Genomic DNA, 17,734 nt, shown 5'->3' on the forward strand with positions numbered 1-17,734 from the left:
GCGGGGACATGTTGCTCTTGGGCGGGGCGAGGCTCGGTTCCGTTGGCTGCTTCACATGCCACTCAACAGAGTGGCCTTGTTGGCGCGGCCTCGGTGTTTGTGGGGCAGCTGGAGGAGGCGGGAGGTGGCAGTAGCCTCCGCTCTCCGGGCCCCGCTGGCCTTAAAGGGACAGGCGCCCTCCGCGGGCGCCGTTTTGCGACATGGCGGTGGCGGGGGACCTAGAGAACACGGTGAGCCCGGAGGAGAGCGGCAGGCCCTGAAACCACCTCTGGTTTCCCTTACGTCCGCGCGGGGGGGGGGGGGAGCGGAGATGAAGGCGCTCTATACATGCGCAGGGGCACGCTCGCCCGTGAGGGTGAACTTCGCGGATCCTCGGCGCTGGCACAGTATAAGGAGGGATCTCCAAGCGAGCCCATCTTCGCACCCAGAGCCCTTTCAGCTCTCAACGGCATTCATTTTGTTGCATTTGTAGCCCGCCTTTCTCCCCGCGAGCTCAAGGCGGCGGGCGAGTTTCTCTTCCTCCCCGTTTTATTCCCGCAACAACCCCGTGAGGTAGGGTGGGCTGAGAGAGAAAGTGTAAGGCCACCCAAGGGAGCGATTTAAACCCTGGTCGCAATATTTGACAGAGGTCAATAGTCGGGGCTCTGCAGGGCATTAAGCACCCACTTCCAGGCCTGGTATTTGAGATCTTTCCCCACCATAACTGGGTATACTGTAGTGGGACACTGTACTGGACACCTTCACCTTCAGAAGGTCCCTTGCTCTCTAACACTGAACTTTTGCCTTTCCGCAGCTTCTTCCACAGCATCTCACATCGCATTTTGGATATCTTCCAAGTTCTCTCCATCTTCCAAGTTCTCTCCATCAGAAGCCCTCACTGTTCGTTTTAGATGGTCCACCCATCGCATAGGTGCTCATAGAATTGTAGAGATGGGTTATCTGGTCCAACCCCCTGCAATGCAGGAATCCTGCATTCTGGTTAACAGCACTGACCCGTTGCACCACAGAGGGCCATCCCCTAGTCTTTCAAAATCGCAGGCTGATGCTGCTTTACTCTCCCATCATGTCTTTTCCAAATGCCCTACAAATGTCCCTAAGAACATAGAAAGAATCTGCTGGGTCTGGCCAGCGGCCCTTATAAATGTAAGGAACCGCAGAAAGAGGGAGGAGGGAGTCGAAATAGAAAATGTTAAAACTACAGTATGGTTAAACTATGGTTACCTCTGGGTAGAAGGTGGTATATAAATTCAATGAATTAATTAATTAAAAATTAAAAGAAAAAGGCCAGTGGCTCATTTAGTCCAGCATCTTATCACAGTCGGCAACCGGATAGATGTCTTTGGGAAACCAGTGAGCAGAACATTAGCACCAGAGTGTTTTCATCTCCTGTGGTTTCCAGTAATTAGAATTCAGGGCCACACCTGTTTTATTCTTGCAGTCAGTCTGGCTCAGAGTGACTACAACTCCTATCCATAGCTGTCAATTTTCCCCTTTTCTTGCGAGGAGTCCTGTTCGGAATAAGGGAATTTCCCTTTAAAAAAGGGAAACGTTGATAGCTATGCTCCTATCAGCCTTAACCATGGGCCATGCTATGTTGTGTCCGATGGAAAATGGAGTCCAACAACATCTGGAGAGCCACAAGTTAGCCACTGTAGCTCTTCTAAGTAAGTGTTCATAGGGTTGGCCCATGGATCCATGCTCTAAATATATTAGCTGAGAGCTATGCTCCCTTTGATTCCTTTCTGGAGTCTCTTAGATTGTAGGGTCAGACTACTAAAAATCCTCAGCCTCCTACCTCTTTCTTTGTATTGTCTGCTTGCTTTCAGGGATTCACTTGAGTGCTTTTGCAGAATGAATAATTCTGATTAGTTTCTCTCATCTACCCCTGTCTTTTAAGTCTCCAGTTTCGTATTCCAGGAGAGAAGCTTGGTGACAGTGTTGCATAGGGACCAGCTGAGCAACATACAGAAACTAAGCATTTATCACTTAAACTGGACTCAGGTTATGGACAATAAGCCATAAAAGATGCATGTGCTGCCCTCTGCCATGTGGCTTAAGCCATTCACTGAAGGTGTGTAGGAGGCAGGCAAAGGGGTTGAAAAATAGCTACAGTGAAAGCATGATCATGGTAGCTCAATTGTAGCCATGCCCAATTTGACTGTTAATGTTTAATTGCAATCATACTTGCAAATGAGACTAAGAGGGGCTTCGTAGCCCATTCATCCACATGTACCTCATTGGTAGTCCAAAAGAAAGAACTACCTACTTTTTGTAACTCTTCTGTGCTTGATCACCTAGACTAGACACTTATTTATCAGAGGCGATCAGATTTGGCCACCTACAAGCCAACGTGGAATCAATCTGAAGTTGTTTGGACACTTCTGAACAGGCAGGACTGAGGGACACAGTCATAGCATGGGTCAAGTTTGTTGATTGCATTTCCCCCGTCACCGGGGAACTCAGGATAATGTTCCTGGCCAGCTCTTATCTCTGCTATCTTGCCTTTCCTCCAAGGAGCTCAAAATTCTATACATAATCTCGCTCTAATATCCTGCAAAATCCACTTAGTAGGAAAGTAAGTTCTGTTGAACTTGGTGGCACTTCAGTCAAAGTAAACTTGAATAGAGTTGAAGTGCAAGTTTCCTGGATAGCTCAGTTGGTTAGAGCGTGGTGCGGGTAGCGCCAAGGTTGCAGGTTCGATTCCCGTAAGGGACACCTGCACAATCCTGCATTGCAAGGGTTTGACTAGGTGGTCCTCTGGGTCCCTTCCAACTCTATGATTCTAAATATTCTCCATGACCCTAGTCTGCCACTGAAACCACTGTGCCACACTTGCTTGGTGTTTTCTGTCATGCTGCTCCTGTTGGCTATGTGGTGAACTTAGGTTTTCCTAAAGACCTGCTTCTTCGTCAAAGGCTTTTTGGATGCTCATTCTAATTGCACTCTGAAAACTCAAATTGGTCTTTCTGGACTGATGAGGCACCCTCTGTGTCTATCAGACAGCTCAACTGACCATCTCCACCTCTTTCCAGGGTGCTGCTTTCCTTACAAGTCACAGGACCTCATCCTTCACAGATGGTCTTTCAGCAGCATCGTTTACGGAGTACCCTAGGCACAAACCTTTCATTAACGCTGACTTGCGACGACCTCCTGCCAAGCCAGTCATTGCATATCCAGAGAGTAACAGCAGAGGTAACGATTTGACTTGGAGGAATTGGGGTAGCGTTGGGAATAAGTTTGCGGTTTGTTTGTATGTCTGTCTGGAAGGTTCACAACCCTCGAATCAGTGTGAAAGCACTACCCTTGTTGAGGGAGTGGGATGCCCGTGTGTGTGTTTTTTTAAAATGACTTTTATGAAATCTTATCAGCTGATCTGAAGAAAACTAAAAGGTGGGTTGTTTTAAAATGCGGTGGCTTCATAAAAACACTGTCCTTGTGGGTTTTTAAGAACCAGTTGACAATGGGTTGCTTTCTCCCCTAGGCTTATTCTTGACCCTTCTTTCCTATGCAATCCTTGCTTTCCAACTTCCTAATGCCAAGGAAAGCAGCATCTTTGGGTTACTTCAACCAGTAAACCATATCTTCTTTCAATGTGACTTTGGGAGGCCTTGCTCCATGTCCCCCCCCCACCCCCCCCCCGAAGTGAAGCATGTGGATATTGTGGAGCAAGCCCTTTTCTGGAGCAGAGCTCTCTCTGGAATGGTTTGCAGTAAGAGATTTGTCAGGCCTGCTTGTTTGTTATTTCTGCTCGCTTGTGAAGATTTCTGGGAGTCCTACATGAATCTGCTGTTGCATCTATATTAGGAATGGGGAATGTAAGGCCCAGAGACCAAACGCAAACCATCAGGCCTTAATAAATAATAATAATAATAATAATAATAATAATAATAATAATAATTTATTTATACCCTGCCCATCTAGCTGGGTTTCCCCAGCCACTCTGGGTGGCTTCCAGCAGAATACTAAAATACAATGATTCATCAAATATTAAAAGCTTCCCTAAACAGGGCTGCCTTCAGATGTCTTCTAAAAGCCCAATAGTTGTTTATTACTTTGAAATTTGATGGGAGGAAACGCTACAGGGCGGGTGCCACTACTGAGAAGGCCCTCTGCCTGGTTCCCTGTAACTTTGTTTCTCACAGTGAGAGAACTGCCAGAAGGCCCTCGGCACTGGACCTGAGTGTCCGGGCAGAACGATGGGGGTGTAGATGCTCCTTCAGGTATACTGGGCCAAGGCCGTTTAGGGCTTTAAAGGTCAGCACCAACACTTTGAATTGTCTCAGAAACATACTGGGAGCCAATGGAGGTCTTTCAGTGTTATGTTGTCTTGGCGGCCACTTCCAGTCACCAGTCTAGCTGCTGCATTCTGGATCAATTGTAGTTTCTGGGTCACCTTCAAAGGTAGCGCATTGCAGTAGTCCAAGCATGAGATAACCAGAGTGTGCATCATTCTGGCAAGACAGTCCGTGGGCAGGTAGGGTCTTATGACCACTGGGACTCCCCTTGTCCAGGCCATATACTTACTGAGCCGCAGCCCACACATTCCCAGCTTTTCACCCTCCTTAAGTGCTTTTGACTGGCCAGGATGTGTCACTGTATTCTGATCATGCTTCTGGCTTGATTGGATGGAGGGAGGGCAGAGGGGTATGTGAGGGTAAAGAAACGAGGCTACAGTACAAAGGCAACCTTCATACTTATCACTCTTCCCATTTCTGTCTCTGGCTCAGACATAACAGCCTGTCCACTCATTTCTCACAGTTATGTGGGAATAGTCAAATCACAGGTTCCCTGACCTTGGGGAAGTAGGTGAAGATAGCATTTGAGAAACTCGGAGCTTAAAACTACCCTGTGCGATCTAAACTTCATTTCCTTTTTTTTTTTTTAAGAATAATTTTTTATTAACCGACCAATCACATCAAATTAAACCAAATTACATAAATTCCAAATTACACAGCTGAATTTTAAATTTTTGTTGGGGGTACCCATATTTCAAGTTCCGAAGGGATCCAATCAACATCTTGCTTCTTCCTGCTGTTTTAATGTCCACTTCCTTTCCTTTTTGAAGCGGTTGCTAGTTAAATGTGGTTTGTGTTGCCAAGGAGCTCCATTGGCTATTACAGAGAAGTGGGTCTGCTAATTATTGATGAGGCTTCCTTTCAGCTCTGCCAGATGTCAGAGCCTGGGGAACTGAATTCACACAGTGTTGGTAGCCTTCTGTTTTCCTCCTTGGCAGCAGAAGGTCCGTTTGCTCAAATATTTTCTCTGGGAATTATTTTATGGTGTTGATGCTGTATGTGTGGCTAGATGCTGACTCTCAAGTTCAGGGCCTGTACTGCTTCAAATGTGACTGGGATTTGGGAATGTGGAGTCCAGTTCCAGATACTTATACTTTAAAAAGCATAGAATATACACAGTGTTTCTAAAACTTGGGTCCCTAGCTGTTGTTGGACTGCAATTCCCATCATCCTTGACCACTGGTTCTGCTAGCTAGGGATGATGGGAGTTGTAGTCCCACAACAGCTGGGGACCCAAGTTTGAGAAACATTGCCTTAACAAAAGTTCCGGGGAAGGAGCAATAGCAATATAATATCAGGGCGGTCTTGCTGAGGGCAAGCTTTAGTGCCAAAAGTTCAGCGGTCACATTTCAAATGTAAGGCTGTGCCAATATCCATCCAAAAATTCCTTTCCTCTGTGAAAGCAGCTCTCCTCTTTTTCTGCCTCATTTTCAAAGTACTTTATCATTCCTTTAGAATTTGGGTGGGTGTTGTGTTTTGAGCTTACCTGGTTGCTGGAAGGTGGCCAAGGGTGGTATGTATGCTTTCCTTTCCAGTAACCATTTCTCCAGCACTCCTTAAGCCTCCCTCACTGCCCACACGTCCTGATTGACAAAAGCGCAATGGGAGGAGCCACCTTTAATTGGAGAGCGGACACCCAGGGAGGCTGCAGAGTGCAGAGTACTGGGGAGATGATTTGGAGAATGAAATAAGGGGTATTCATAAGCACCTCACAACCACCACACCAATCAGGTAAGCACAACGAAACACACAACACTATCTAAGATTCACAGAAAACTGGATTTTGTTGTAACTTCCATCAGATGTATAGCCTAGGAACAACATATATCAGCATATCCCATTTGGGCTTCAACAACCATCCTTGTGAAATAGGTTAGGGAGGGAGCTTGGGACTTGCTCAGGTCCACACACAGCTGAACAGTCTTTGAATGCAGCTTTCTGCAGTCTTAAATCCAACCCTGTATCTGCTGCATCACGCTAGCTCATTAATAGCGGGTTCTACCGTATTTTTTGCACCATAACACTCACTTTTTTCCTCCTAGAAAGTAAGGGGAAATGTCTGTGCGTGTTATGGAGCGAACGCCTGCGGGTGGTGGTGGGGATCTGCTGCAGTCGTGAGCACAGGATCCATGGTTCCCCTTCCTTCCCTCCTCCGTGGTTACAATGCATGGATCCACATGGATCCTCAGGATTTTTGCATTGGGCTACTCCAAACTCACTGTCAGATCACATGTCTGTGGCCACAGCATGAACCACAAAAATCATATATGCACTATTTTGTTTAGAATATTTTTTTTCTTGTTTTCCTCCTCTAAAAACTATGTGCGTGTTATGGTCTGGTGCGTGTTATAGAGCGAAAAATACGGTAATTCTATTTGTTGTTGTTGTTGTTAGCAATATTCTCAGCTCTGAAGAACCTGCAAGAGAAAATACGGCGGCTGGAGCTGGAACGGATTCAAGCAGAGGAGAGTGTGAAATCTCTGGCCAAGGAAACCTCAGACTATAAGAAAGTGCTGGGCGAACAACTGATGGAAAAAGAGCAGACAAAGTTTGAGGTGTCCAGGAAAAACGAAGGTGTGCAAATGTCTCCTTTGCTCAACTACAAATTAACAATCCTAGGGGTGTTTGGATGAGCCCCCTTAAGTTATTCAGTGAGGTCACTTCCCATGACCCAATGTGTAGGCTGTCCAAAGTGAAACACGCCCCCCGCAAATCTGTGCATCTGGACAGCATGTGAGCCTATCAGGATCCTCTATGCACCCTATGGCATGTGTGTAAGAGGGAGAAGCAAGAAGCAAAGGGGTAGAAGAAACAGGTTAATGTCCAAAAACTTACAGTCCAAAGCATGTTGGTGCATTGTAGAGGATTCTGGCAGTGGAAGTGTTTTCCAACGATCCAACTCCCAGTCTATCGGGGCCAGATGTATGCTATGTGATGCCTAAAGCTGAGGTGCTCTGAAAGAGGTGGGGGAAACCATTTATTTTTGCACATTGCCTTCTTCAGATCCAAAAAGATCATTATTCTGCAAGTAGCAGCTGTTCACTTAGAGTAAGGGTGGGCAGCCAAGTGCCATGGAGACCTTCTGGGCTATAAATTCCCATTGTCCTTGGCCAGCATAACCAATGGCCAGGGATGAAGAGAGGTGTAGCCCAGGACTTCTGAGGGGCACCAGGATGCCTAACCCAGCTCAGCAAGCTGAGCTCATCCTACACAACCACACGGATGCACATTTGAGGGGAGGATCAGTTGTGATGAGCAAGCTGCCTTTCAGGGGAGCTTGCCTGCCGTTTGAGATCTCCTCTTTCAGGAGAAGCTTCCAAGGAATCCCGGATCACCCTGAAACACAGTTTGAAAACCCTTGTGTTGGAGAATCGGCGTCGTTAAGGCCAGGTTGAAGAGATAAATCCAGGAGCCTTTACTGTATTGGTAGCCTCATGGAATTAGAATGCACAGCCCAGTTCCAAAAAAAATTCCAGTTACCATGATACCTGATTGTTCTTACTTCTTGTGGAACTGACAGATGTCTTTGTATGGCTCCCATTGTCAGCGTACGGCTGAAGTTGGGAGTATGGCTGTGCTTCAGCTGCTGCTTGTTCTCTGCTCGCCTCTTCTGTGTTGAGGCACATCTTCAGGTGGTCTGAGTATCTCAGCTTTGGGCTCTGCATAGTATATATCTGACGCACGTACGTATGGCATCTTACCTGCCCCATTGGTGTTCAGATGAGTTCTTCCTCCACTCCATCTCTTGGGCCATTTAGAATTTTGAAGACCCTGTCCTTGCTCTATTGTAGGGCTGGGCAATATCTGCTTCCCAGCATCGTAATATACTGCCGATATGGCGGTATATTATGACGTCAGAAAGGAGGCAGGGAGGAAGAAGGTAGTTGCTGGCCACGGAGACAATTGGCATCACTGTGTGCAGTTTCTGCCTCTTCCTGGCGAGGTCGGATAGGTGGCGCTGCCCTGGATGGCGCACATCAGCTGTTGTATTGCATGGTATGACGCAGCCTCCCCGGAACTGCCAACCATGGCTCACCCTGACGACAGTGTCTCACCGCGCAAGCAGTGGCTACCAGGAGCCGCAGTTCAGTGCGAGGAAGAACGGAGGAAGGAGGCAGCCTGCCAGCGCTCGTGCAGCCAGAGAAAGAAAATGAAGATGTTAGCTGGCAGGCAGGCAGGCAAACCCCACTCCCGAGGCCTGTGGCTAGGCTGGGGAGGGAGGGAGGGAGTGGACAAGCATCAGGTGCCTGAGGGAAATGCGCTGTGCTGGCTGTGAGCACATTGCCTGATCAGAAATTCTGAAATTGCTTTTGTGATTTTAAATTTAAACCGGCTTCAGGCAGTGTTTCAATACATTGCCTAGGCCTACTCTACTAGTCGCTTAGGGCTGTAGCCAACTAAATTCTTCATGGAGCAAACCCATTGAAATTAATGGACCTAGGTTGGACTTTTCTGAAGTTTTAGTGGTTTAATCTGAGCAGTAGGGGTGTATCCATTGTTAGTCCCACTTGGACCCATTGAAATTGACGGACACAACAAACTTAGGCCCACCAATGAGTCTACCCTGAATACAGCTGGCAATGCCCCATAGCTTGCAACCTGTATAGTCCTCATGGGGTCCATTATTAGCATTGAGGCTGTAAGGTAAAGGGACCCCTGACCATTAGGTCCAGTCGTGGCCTACTCTGGGGTTGCGGCGCTCATCTTGCTTTATTGGCCGAGGGAGCTGGTGTACAGCTTCCGGTCATGTGGCCAGCATGACTAAGCCGCTTCTGGCGAACCAGAGCAGCGCACGGAAACGCCGTTTACCTTCCTGCCAGAGGGGTACCTATTTATCTACTTGCACTTTTCTGTGCTTTTGAACTGCTAGGTGGGCAGGAGCAGGGACCGAGCAACGGGAGCTCACCCTGTCGCAGGGATTCAAACTTCCGACCATCTGATCGGCAAGCCCTAGGCTCTGTGGTTTAACCCACAGTGTGTACACACCTTCATATTCCTAGGACTGGAAATTCACAGATGTGATAGCCATCTCTCATTGCCCTCCCTTCAGAGTTGGCAGCTCAGCTGGCAGGTGCCGAGACTCGCTGCAGCCTTCTGGAAAAGCAGCTGGATTACATGAAACAAATGATTGCACAGGCGGAACTCGAAAAGACCACTGTCTTGCAGAAGCAGGTATGTCGTCTGCCTTGGTGTCATCTGGCCTTCTTAATGCAAATTCTATGAATGTTGCCGACAGCCATAATACACCTGGGCTACACACACACACACACACACACACACACACACACTTATGGAACTCAGTGCTGCAAGATGTGGTGATGGCCATAAGCTTAGATGGCTTTCAAAGCTGAGTGAGACAAATTTCAGAGAAGACGTACTAGCCCTGGTGGGTATTCCCTACCTCCAGTATCAAAGTGCATCTGAACATCAACTGCAGGTGAATTCTAACCGGAGGAGCTGTTTCCTCTTCATGTCCAACATTTGGGCTTCCTCAAAGGTGGCATCTGGTCAGCTTCTGTGGGAAACTGAATGGCAGAGTAGGTGGACCATCAGTCTGACCCAACCAGGCTTTTATTAGGTTACGTTGTGGGCCTGGGTTGCCATCCTGCGGAGCTTGAAAACTATTCTCCTTCATTGAACAGTTTTGCCACCTTATCTGCTGCTGGGGCCTGCTGTTGACATGATATAGGCCCTAGTCTCAAATGTCACAATATTCAGCCCTAGAATTAAAAGGTTTGACACAAGCCTTTTGTGAGCTTCACACACACACACACACACACACACACACACACACACACACACACACCCTGCTTCACTTTTCTCCCATTATGTTGCTGTTTTTTAGTGAGATGTTGCAGTTGACTAGGGTTGCAGACTTTTACTGCTGTTGGCAACCCCTGTGCTTTTCAGCGGCAGGCAGAAATTCAGCTGGCGAAGCTCTTCCCGTCACTTCTTTCCTGCCTCTCCACGCCATGAATAACTTTCCTCCTCCTCTTTCCAGGCCACATTAGAAAGAGAGAGAATCCTTGATCAATCGCATGTGACCTCTAAGTTGGAAAGGTTGGATCTACTTGAAAAAGAATATGCAAGGCTTACGTCGATGCAGTCTCATGCAGAGGTAGGTTGTGTTCGTTTGGATGCCCGAGACCAGGTTTGTGCTCATTGTGGATGCTCAGCATTCTTGTAATGTAGCGATGGAGAACCTGTGACCTTCCAGATGTTTCTGGGCTACAAATCCCATCATCCCTGACCATTGGCCATGCTGGCTGGGGCGGATGGGAGTCACAACTTTCTACATCCCTGTCATCGTGCCCCCCGATGGGCTTTCCAGACGAGATCTGGCTGGCCATTATTGGTCTGATACAAGAAGGGCTTCCTTGGTGTTTGAATCCACTCAATTTTTATACTGTAACTTGGAGCAGAGATATAAAAATGACCTCTGTGGGACTTACTCCCAGAAAACCATGTATAGTGTTAACAGTCTGAAAGTTGCAATATTGTGCTTCTGCTATTTTAAAGGTAAGCATGTCACGTTTTGTGTTCTAAACACTAGGATATGTTTTATCCTTTCTTTTATTCATATGCAAATGAAATCAATTAAATTCATTTGATGAGTTGATATAAATATTTCTTAATCAGTTGGCAGCCGTACTAAATAGGGTAATGTTTAGATTTCTTCTTCTGCTGTAGTTTTCTGCATGAGAACCTCTGAATCCCAAATTCTGCTCCAATAAAACATGAATTCTGCTCGCAAGAAAACCTAAAAGCTCAGCCCCAAAATTATGCTATGCCACATTTATTTAGCTTAATATGGTGTGTGCCTTACACTCATATTTAGATTTCCACCACCACCACCACCATCGTGCCACCTATTTTGATTTTTGTAAATTTAGTTCTCTTCTGGATCCCCCTAGTGGTTGAATATAACTGCATAGATAGCCATGTCTCCTACTTTTGTGAGCTGTGGCTCTGGTGGCCTCCAGACCTGTTTCTATTATGTATTCGTTGCCTTTGTATCCTACTCCAGAAAGGTCAGAGCAGATCTTACTCCCCAGCAACCCTAAAAAGAGGCTAGATTATTTCTTCCCTTTAAAAGAAAAAGGGTGAGCTTAGACCCAGCCTATCCTCAGACAGATCTTTGCCTACGGGACACCCTGCTGGAGGCAGGAGGCAAGACTCAATTGGCTGTTGGGTGATCTTAGGTTTTGCTTTTGTTTAAACTAGAAAAAAATGAAAGAGCTGGAAGAGAAGCTCCTGGAGGAAGAACAAGCGCGGAAACGGGTGCAGGAAAAAGCGGCAGAGGCAAGTCCTTCCGATTTGTGGCCTGAATTTCTCTGCAGAGGAAAGAACTCCTGAGGGCATGTAGGATTTGTAATTCGTTTGAGACCTCCTTGCAGAAACATGGAATGATTAGAAACTTCAGTCTGTGCGTAGGCGACAGTCATGGTAGAATTTTTTTTCAGAAGATTGCAAGAATATGTTCAGACACAAGCTGCTGGGTAGCATAAGGTCTTGTCTGCAGGCCTGTTGGTGGGCCAATTATTGTGGTCTGCAGATTATTATTAATTTTACGACACTGCAGACATCTTTAGTTGAAAACCTACATCCAGTTTGTTGGGATAGAACTCCCCATCTCCAGCCTTTAATGCAAATGCCTCCAATTACATGCAGTAGATGTACATATAGATATTTGTGTATCAGTTCCATGCCTCCATCACAAAGCAGACTTCTCCAGCCTAGTGCCTGAATTTGCACTACAATTCTCATCATCCCTGACACTTGGAGTTCCAACAACATCTGGAGGGCAGCAGGTTGGGAGAAGTTTGATACAGAAGCAGTGGAACAGGAGTTTGGATAGCAGCTTTGGGTTGTTCCCATATAAGGCTCTGGTACCATCCAGGGGCAGGCTACTCTTTTGATGGGGAAAACCAGGGCTGGGATGAATATCTAATAATACTGCTTTGCACAGTGAACACAAGACACACTATACACACCCTATAAACAGTTGCCTTAAGAAGTCCCCCCTCTCTCTCTGAGCCCAGAGAGGGTTTTAGCTTTCAGAATCTTTGCTTGGACCAATTCCACAAAGCAAGAATGAAGTCCGATTGCCAAAGTCCTGCAACTACACTGTCCTTCGTCCAGTTTTCCAACAGCCTTTGAATCTTCAATTTCTCTCCCACCAGTTTCAGTGTATCTCTGCACATCTCCACAGCTTGTCTCCCCTATTTGTCTCCATGCAGGAATGCTGAATAGTGGGCCTCTTACGTAGGCCGGCTCTACATGCCGTGTTGCATAGCAGCAGAGATAAGGAATCACAAACCCTCTGCAGCTGCGTTTTTAGGAAGGAACATTCTTACCAGCTTATGTAGGAATTAACACTTTCCTCAACGAATGGATGCCTGTGGCTGAACGTGTTTAGCACTTCTGGACTGTGTCAGGGATGAGGAGCTTCCAGCCCTTGTAATATTGTTGGACTACAGTTCCTATCCCCCCGACTTGTTATACTGGCTGGGGCTAATGGGACTGGGGAGTCCTGCAACATCTTTGGGGTGACCCAACTGTGGGCTGTGCCTTAGCTGGCAAACCGCCCCTCCCCGACTTCATCTTCTATTATTTTGAATTAAAGAAAATGGTAATAATAACCCCCAGGCTTATCTTGGCAGCTTCAGACGGGTTTGGAGAAGAACAGACAGTTGCTGGAAGCACAAACGCAGCCTGTGGTGTTGGTGGAACCGTTGAAACCAAAGAAGATCAAGAAGAAAGCAAAGCAGCTGGAAAAGGTACATCCCTGGTGCTAAAAGAGCTTAGATCGCATCCCTGTTTAGCTGTGGCCCGTAATCCACATAAAGCCCTGATTTCACGCAGCCCTCATAGATGGGGTGGAGGTGAGGGACAGCTGTGGAACCCTCCAGTGCTGCAGACTCTGCTCTTTATTGGCTGTAGTTTTGCCCATCATCAGTTCTGGCTCCTCCCACCATTTGTTGTCACCCTTGATTGATTAATTTCTCCTAATGTGAGTGTTTCTCTTCTCTCTTTTTAGAATGACCCTGGAATGGTTCACTGCCACGCACAGCCTCACTATAGGCTGCGGCTGGGAGATGTGCCTTTTGTCGCGGGAAAGGTAAGGAATCAATGACTTCCCAAGCCCTGATAACTGAATGGAGGGCTCTGTGTTCCGAGACAATACTAGGAAATGGGGTTTCAAGGTACCCTAGAAGCCGCCTGGTCCAACCTTCTGCTCAGGGCAGAGAATCTTGCAACCATGGCATCCCTGAGAGCTGGCTGCTCAACCTATGCCTCATCTCCAGCAAAGGAGAGCCTGCCATCACCAGAGGCTGTCTCTTCCATAGGCAAACAGCTGTTTCTCCTAATGTTCAGCTGAAATCGGCTGTCCTTCCCACCCACTGGTTCTTCTCCACTTTCTGCACATCATGTTGCTGGCATTCATCTGTCTCTGGAGATGGTGGAGGAGTGTGTCTTTGGAGGTGAAGTCAAGCTGTTGGATGGTTGCAGTTCCTGCTGTGGCTGTAGAGACTGATGTGGGGGAGACATGTTTTGTTGCAGCTGGGGCAGATGACAGGTCTCAAACCCTCCGCGAGTTAGGCTCTGCACAAAGATATTGGAAGGCTGCTATCGCAGCTGCCCTTAATTTCCTGTCCCAAAGTCCTAACTCCGTATAAGCCAGCGTTGTATGTGCTGATGCATATCCGTGCTACCTTTTGCTCAGCGTTCAATTCCCCAGGTCGCCTTTGCCTTCTTCACCTTTCCCCCCCTCCCTTTACTTTCAGTCCACAAGCCCCAGCCACTCGGTGGGAGCCAACGTTCAGCATGTGCTGCACCTGATGAAGCATCATTCGAAAGCCCTTTGCAATGAGCGTGTGGTCAGCAATGTCCCCTTGAGCAAGCCGATGGGCAGAGGAAGGAGGAACTCCGGCTCTTCCATTTCTTCCACGTCCCAGGGAGACCTTTCTGAGGTGCTGTTGACGCTGCAAGACGAACTGGGGCAGATGAGCTTGTGAGTCAAAACACTTGCGCGCCTTGCGGATCTTCTGAGCGTGTTCCGTTGTGTGACTCTCGATTCCGGTAGCTGCCCCACAGACCCCCTGAGCAGAAGTGCAGGTCATCCTTCACAATTCTGTCTGAATGTCGTTGGAAGCAAAGTCTGTGTTGCTTACTCTCAGGGAGAGGAGCATTGGACTGCAACCTTGGAGTGTCAAAATAAAACTGCTAGGGCCGTTTTGACAGCTGGGTGGGGCTACCCACCTGCCAATCACCAGGCATCACAATGATCCCAGATGACCCCAAATAATGTATTTCCTTTGTGAGCAGGCTGGATTGGAAGAGCCTTGCTTTGCTGACTTGAAATCAAGCTTGGCAATGCAAAGGAATATTTGTGCATGCAGCAAGCCCTGCTTTGGGAACTCCAAAGCATCGACAGTTCTTCCGGGGCTTGCTGTCACTGCTGATAGCGAGCCCCACTTGGCAAGGAATAACGGGAGCACGCTTCAAGACTTCTGATTGTTCCTTTGCAGATGCGTCCCTACCCATTACGACATCACAGGTGATGTCACGTGTAGGGCAGGTGGGCATAGTTTGGGGGGAAGGGCCTCTATATGCTGACGAAGAAAAGGCACTCTGCACATACTCAGAGACACTCTTATTGGGTTCCTGGAACTGGAGAGGGGGCAAAGCAAATAGTGATGTCCAGAAGAAGAAAAGCATGCCCCAAGTGACGTGCTACTGCAAGAAAGTTGACTAAAATCATAGAATAGGACCATTCTGCCCCTGAGAAGAACCCCTATTTAAATGGTAGCTTTGCTACGACAAAGCATCTGTCTGGGGTTTTGCCTCCCCACCCCATGCAAATGCACTTAAAGACAGGCTTCTTGGTCACATTGTAGCCTCTTCTCTTTCCCTGCCATTCCTAACAATGATGGATAGCCGACAACTTAATCCACCAATTCTGTTTTCCTCCAATCTATCGCAAACACCCTTTATGTTGGTAAATGTGCTTATTCATCTGCCTGTCGAAAAAATAATATTTTTTGTCACTGGTTTAACAGCCCTAGATTTTGCAGTTGGAGTGTTTCCTCTACTTGCAAAGCGACTCTGAAAATGTATATGAAACATGTTCTTAGCGAGCAAAAAGCAAGTTTAATCCGCCCCCTGCCCTGAATCTTTCTATTGCATGTAAGCGATCACCAGCAGCTGGTAAAACTCATCCATGAGGCTCCAACGATTGCCGTAAGAGAAGACCTAGAGAGGGAGCTGGAAGTGCTGGTGAAGAAGATGGAAGCCAAGGCAGAACAGATCTGTAAAATCCAGAGGCATCGAGCGCGGGTGAGTTGCCCTGCTGCCTGAGTTCTGGCACCTGGAAAGAAGGAATCATTACAGTCACTCCCCGCAAGATGATGCTGGACTATTACTCGCATCATCCCTGGCCATTGGGGCCGATGGGAGTTGGAGTCCAACAACCTCTAGAGGACCGCAGGTTGAACAACAATGCCACAACTTTTGAGCAGCTCGATTGCTTTTTATAATAGGTGATGGCAAACAATTACGTAGTGCCCCGCTGGCCATCCCTGCACAAGGCAAATGTACAACAGATGAAGGAGGTGCACCTGAGCTTGTACTCTCTCCTCCAGGGATGGAGGAAGCTGTGGCTTTCCAGATGTTGGACTGCCAACAGCAGTAGCCAGCATGGCCAATGGTCTGGGGTGCTGGAAGCTGTAGTCCAGCAACATCTGGAGGGCCACAGGTGCCCGCCCTCTCTACTCTGATTAGCAGCAGCTCCAGATGTTTTCAGACTCCCATCGCTTGGCCATGCCGGCTGGGTCCGAGTCCGCCATTGGTGGGCTGCAGGTTCCCCTTCTCCGATTTAATGCACTTCTATTCCACCTTTCAAAGTGTGAATTGGTCCATTGATGAGTATTTTACACTAATATGCACCACTTAATTGTCTTTCCATTAAGCTGTATATAATTTTTTGCGAAATAAATAAATAAAACCTAAAAATGAATGTCAGGGTGGCTTCGAGCTGTAACTCAACAGTAGAACATCTGCTTTGCATGCACAAGGACCAGTCTTCAGGTAGAACAGCCGGGATAGCTCATTTTGTACATACAGCATGAGACTCTGAATCTCAGGTTTGTGGGTTCGAGCCCCACATTGGACAAAAGATTCCTGCATTGCAGGGGGTTGGTCTAGAAGACTCTTGTGGTCCCTTCCAACTCTACAATTCTGTGACCACTGAAATATTGAAGAGCTGCTGCCAGTCACTGTTGACAGTGCTAAGCTACATGGACCAATGAGTCCAACTCTGTTTAAGGCAGCTTCCTATTAAAATAACATCTGGAACAACCTATGAGGGGGAAAAACATGTTATGGTAGAATAACTGTAGAACATAACAGGTCTGTAGAATATAGTTTTCTCGAAGAAGAAAAACCTCTCTCCCCGCAGAGTTGGTGAAGGGGATTGGAGGGAAGGAAGAATATTCCTGAGGTAAAAAGCAGGCCATTCTGAAATGCCCTCTCCCCTTCTCCTTTTTTGACCTCGCAGCTGGCAAAGCAGAAGAGGGAAGGCAGGCTCTCTTGTCCTCAGCAGCCAAGCAGAGGCTGCGAAACGAAAACGAAGGTCAACCGGGTGAAAGACGCCGGCCTGAAGAGGAGACCCGGAGAGCAGGGCAAGAAGAGTCTGCAGTTGCTGAGGGAAATGCAAAGCATACAGACCTCCCTTCAGAAAGATGACAACAGTTGGGACTACTGAGGCGTCTTGCGTGTGTGATGGTTGTTGTTTTTTGCACCTTTTCCGGCTTGCTGGCTCCAATCTCAGCTGCCTTCCCTGCACTTTCTAAACAAAAGCCCCTCATTCCCCATCTGTGGGCTTGATCAGATTACAGCCCCTAATCCTGATGCAGGAGGTGGGGAGGGAAGAAATAAGATAACCCTTATTATTCTTTTAGCACGTCAACAATCCCTTTGCTGTGAACCATTGTATTCTCCTTACCCTACAACTCAGGCAATTAATCTAATTGCTCACCAGGGGTGACTCTTTCCTAAGCCTAGAGGCAGACAATAGTGATTTTCTTCCCCACTCCCCTCCACAGAAGAGGGTATGATGGAGGCATAGTTGTCTCCGGTATGCAGGTTTTGCAGGCCTTTGCCCTGCTTCAAAAATGTCCACTGCCGTCTTGACCAGTGGGGTGAAAGACACAAAAAGGTGTTATTACATTACCTTTCAACTCTCCTAAAATACATTGTTTTGTCTTCAGCCTTAAACTGCTCCCTCTCCTGCAATTCCTCCCAAAATTGCTTTATGTGTGGTGTTGGGTATTTTCCACTTCAGATGTTCAAACGTTCTCAGTAAGACATTCTCATTTCGAAAAATGGAAGTTTTGTAAAGAGTGACCTCTTCAATATTCAGTTGACTACCTAAAGGC

At 47.3% G+C, this 17,734-nt stretch overlaps 2 protein-coding genes and 1 long non-coding RNA gene across 3 annotated transcripts in view; 1 reads left to right on the top strand and 2 right to left on the bottom strand.

The window, feature by feature from the left end:
* Nucleotides 1–52: 52 nt before the first annotated feature.
* On the top strand, nt 53–17,067 carry CEP57 (centrosomal protein 57). The gene is made up of 11 exons (XM_081002201.1): nt 53–230; nt 3,033–3,192; nt 6,690–6,869; nt 9,346–9,467; nt 10,297–10,413; nt 11,520–11,597; nt 12,959–13,075; nt 13,336–13,416; nt 14,084–14,310; nt 15,491–15,635; nt 16,855–17,067. Exons 1-11 carry the CDS (start codon nt 201–203, stop codon nt 17,059–17,061), a joined length of 1,464 nt encoding a protein of 487 aa, XP_080858327.1. The 5' UTR covers nt 53–200; the 3' UTR covers nt 17,062–17,067.
* On the bottom strand, nt 7,258–9,188 carry LOC308475449. The gene is made up of 2 exons (XR_013985207.1): nt 8,847–9,188; nt 7,258–7,900 (listed from the first exon to the last, which is right to left on the bottom strand). It is a non-coding gene; the product is annotated as an uncharacterized lncRNA (long non-coding RNA).
* MTMR2 (myotubularin related protein 2) overlaps nt 15,574–17,734 on the bottom strand; it is a 43,353-nt gene continuing 41,192 nt past the window's right edge. Inside the window, exon 16 of the transcript XR_013985104.1 lies at nt 15,574–15,666. The gene's annotated coding sequence lies outside the window, so the exon portion shown is untranslated. The remainder of the gene's footprint in view (nt 15,667–17,734) is intronic.

The sequence above is a fragment of the Podarcis pityusensis genome, assembly GCF_964106645.2.
Source record: "Podarcis pityusensis genome assembly, chromosome: 4".
Classification (NCBI taxonomy): Eukaryota; Metazoa; Chordata; class Lepidosauria; order Squamata; family Lacertidae; genus Podarcis; species Podarcis pityusensis.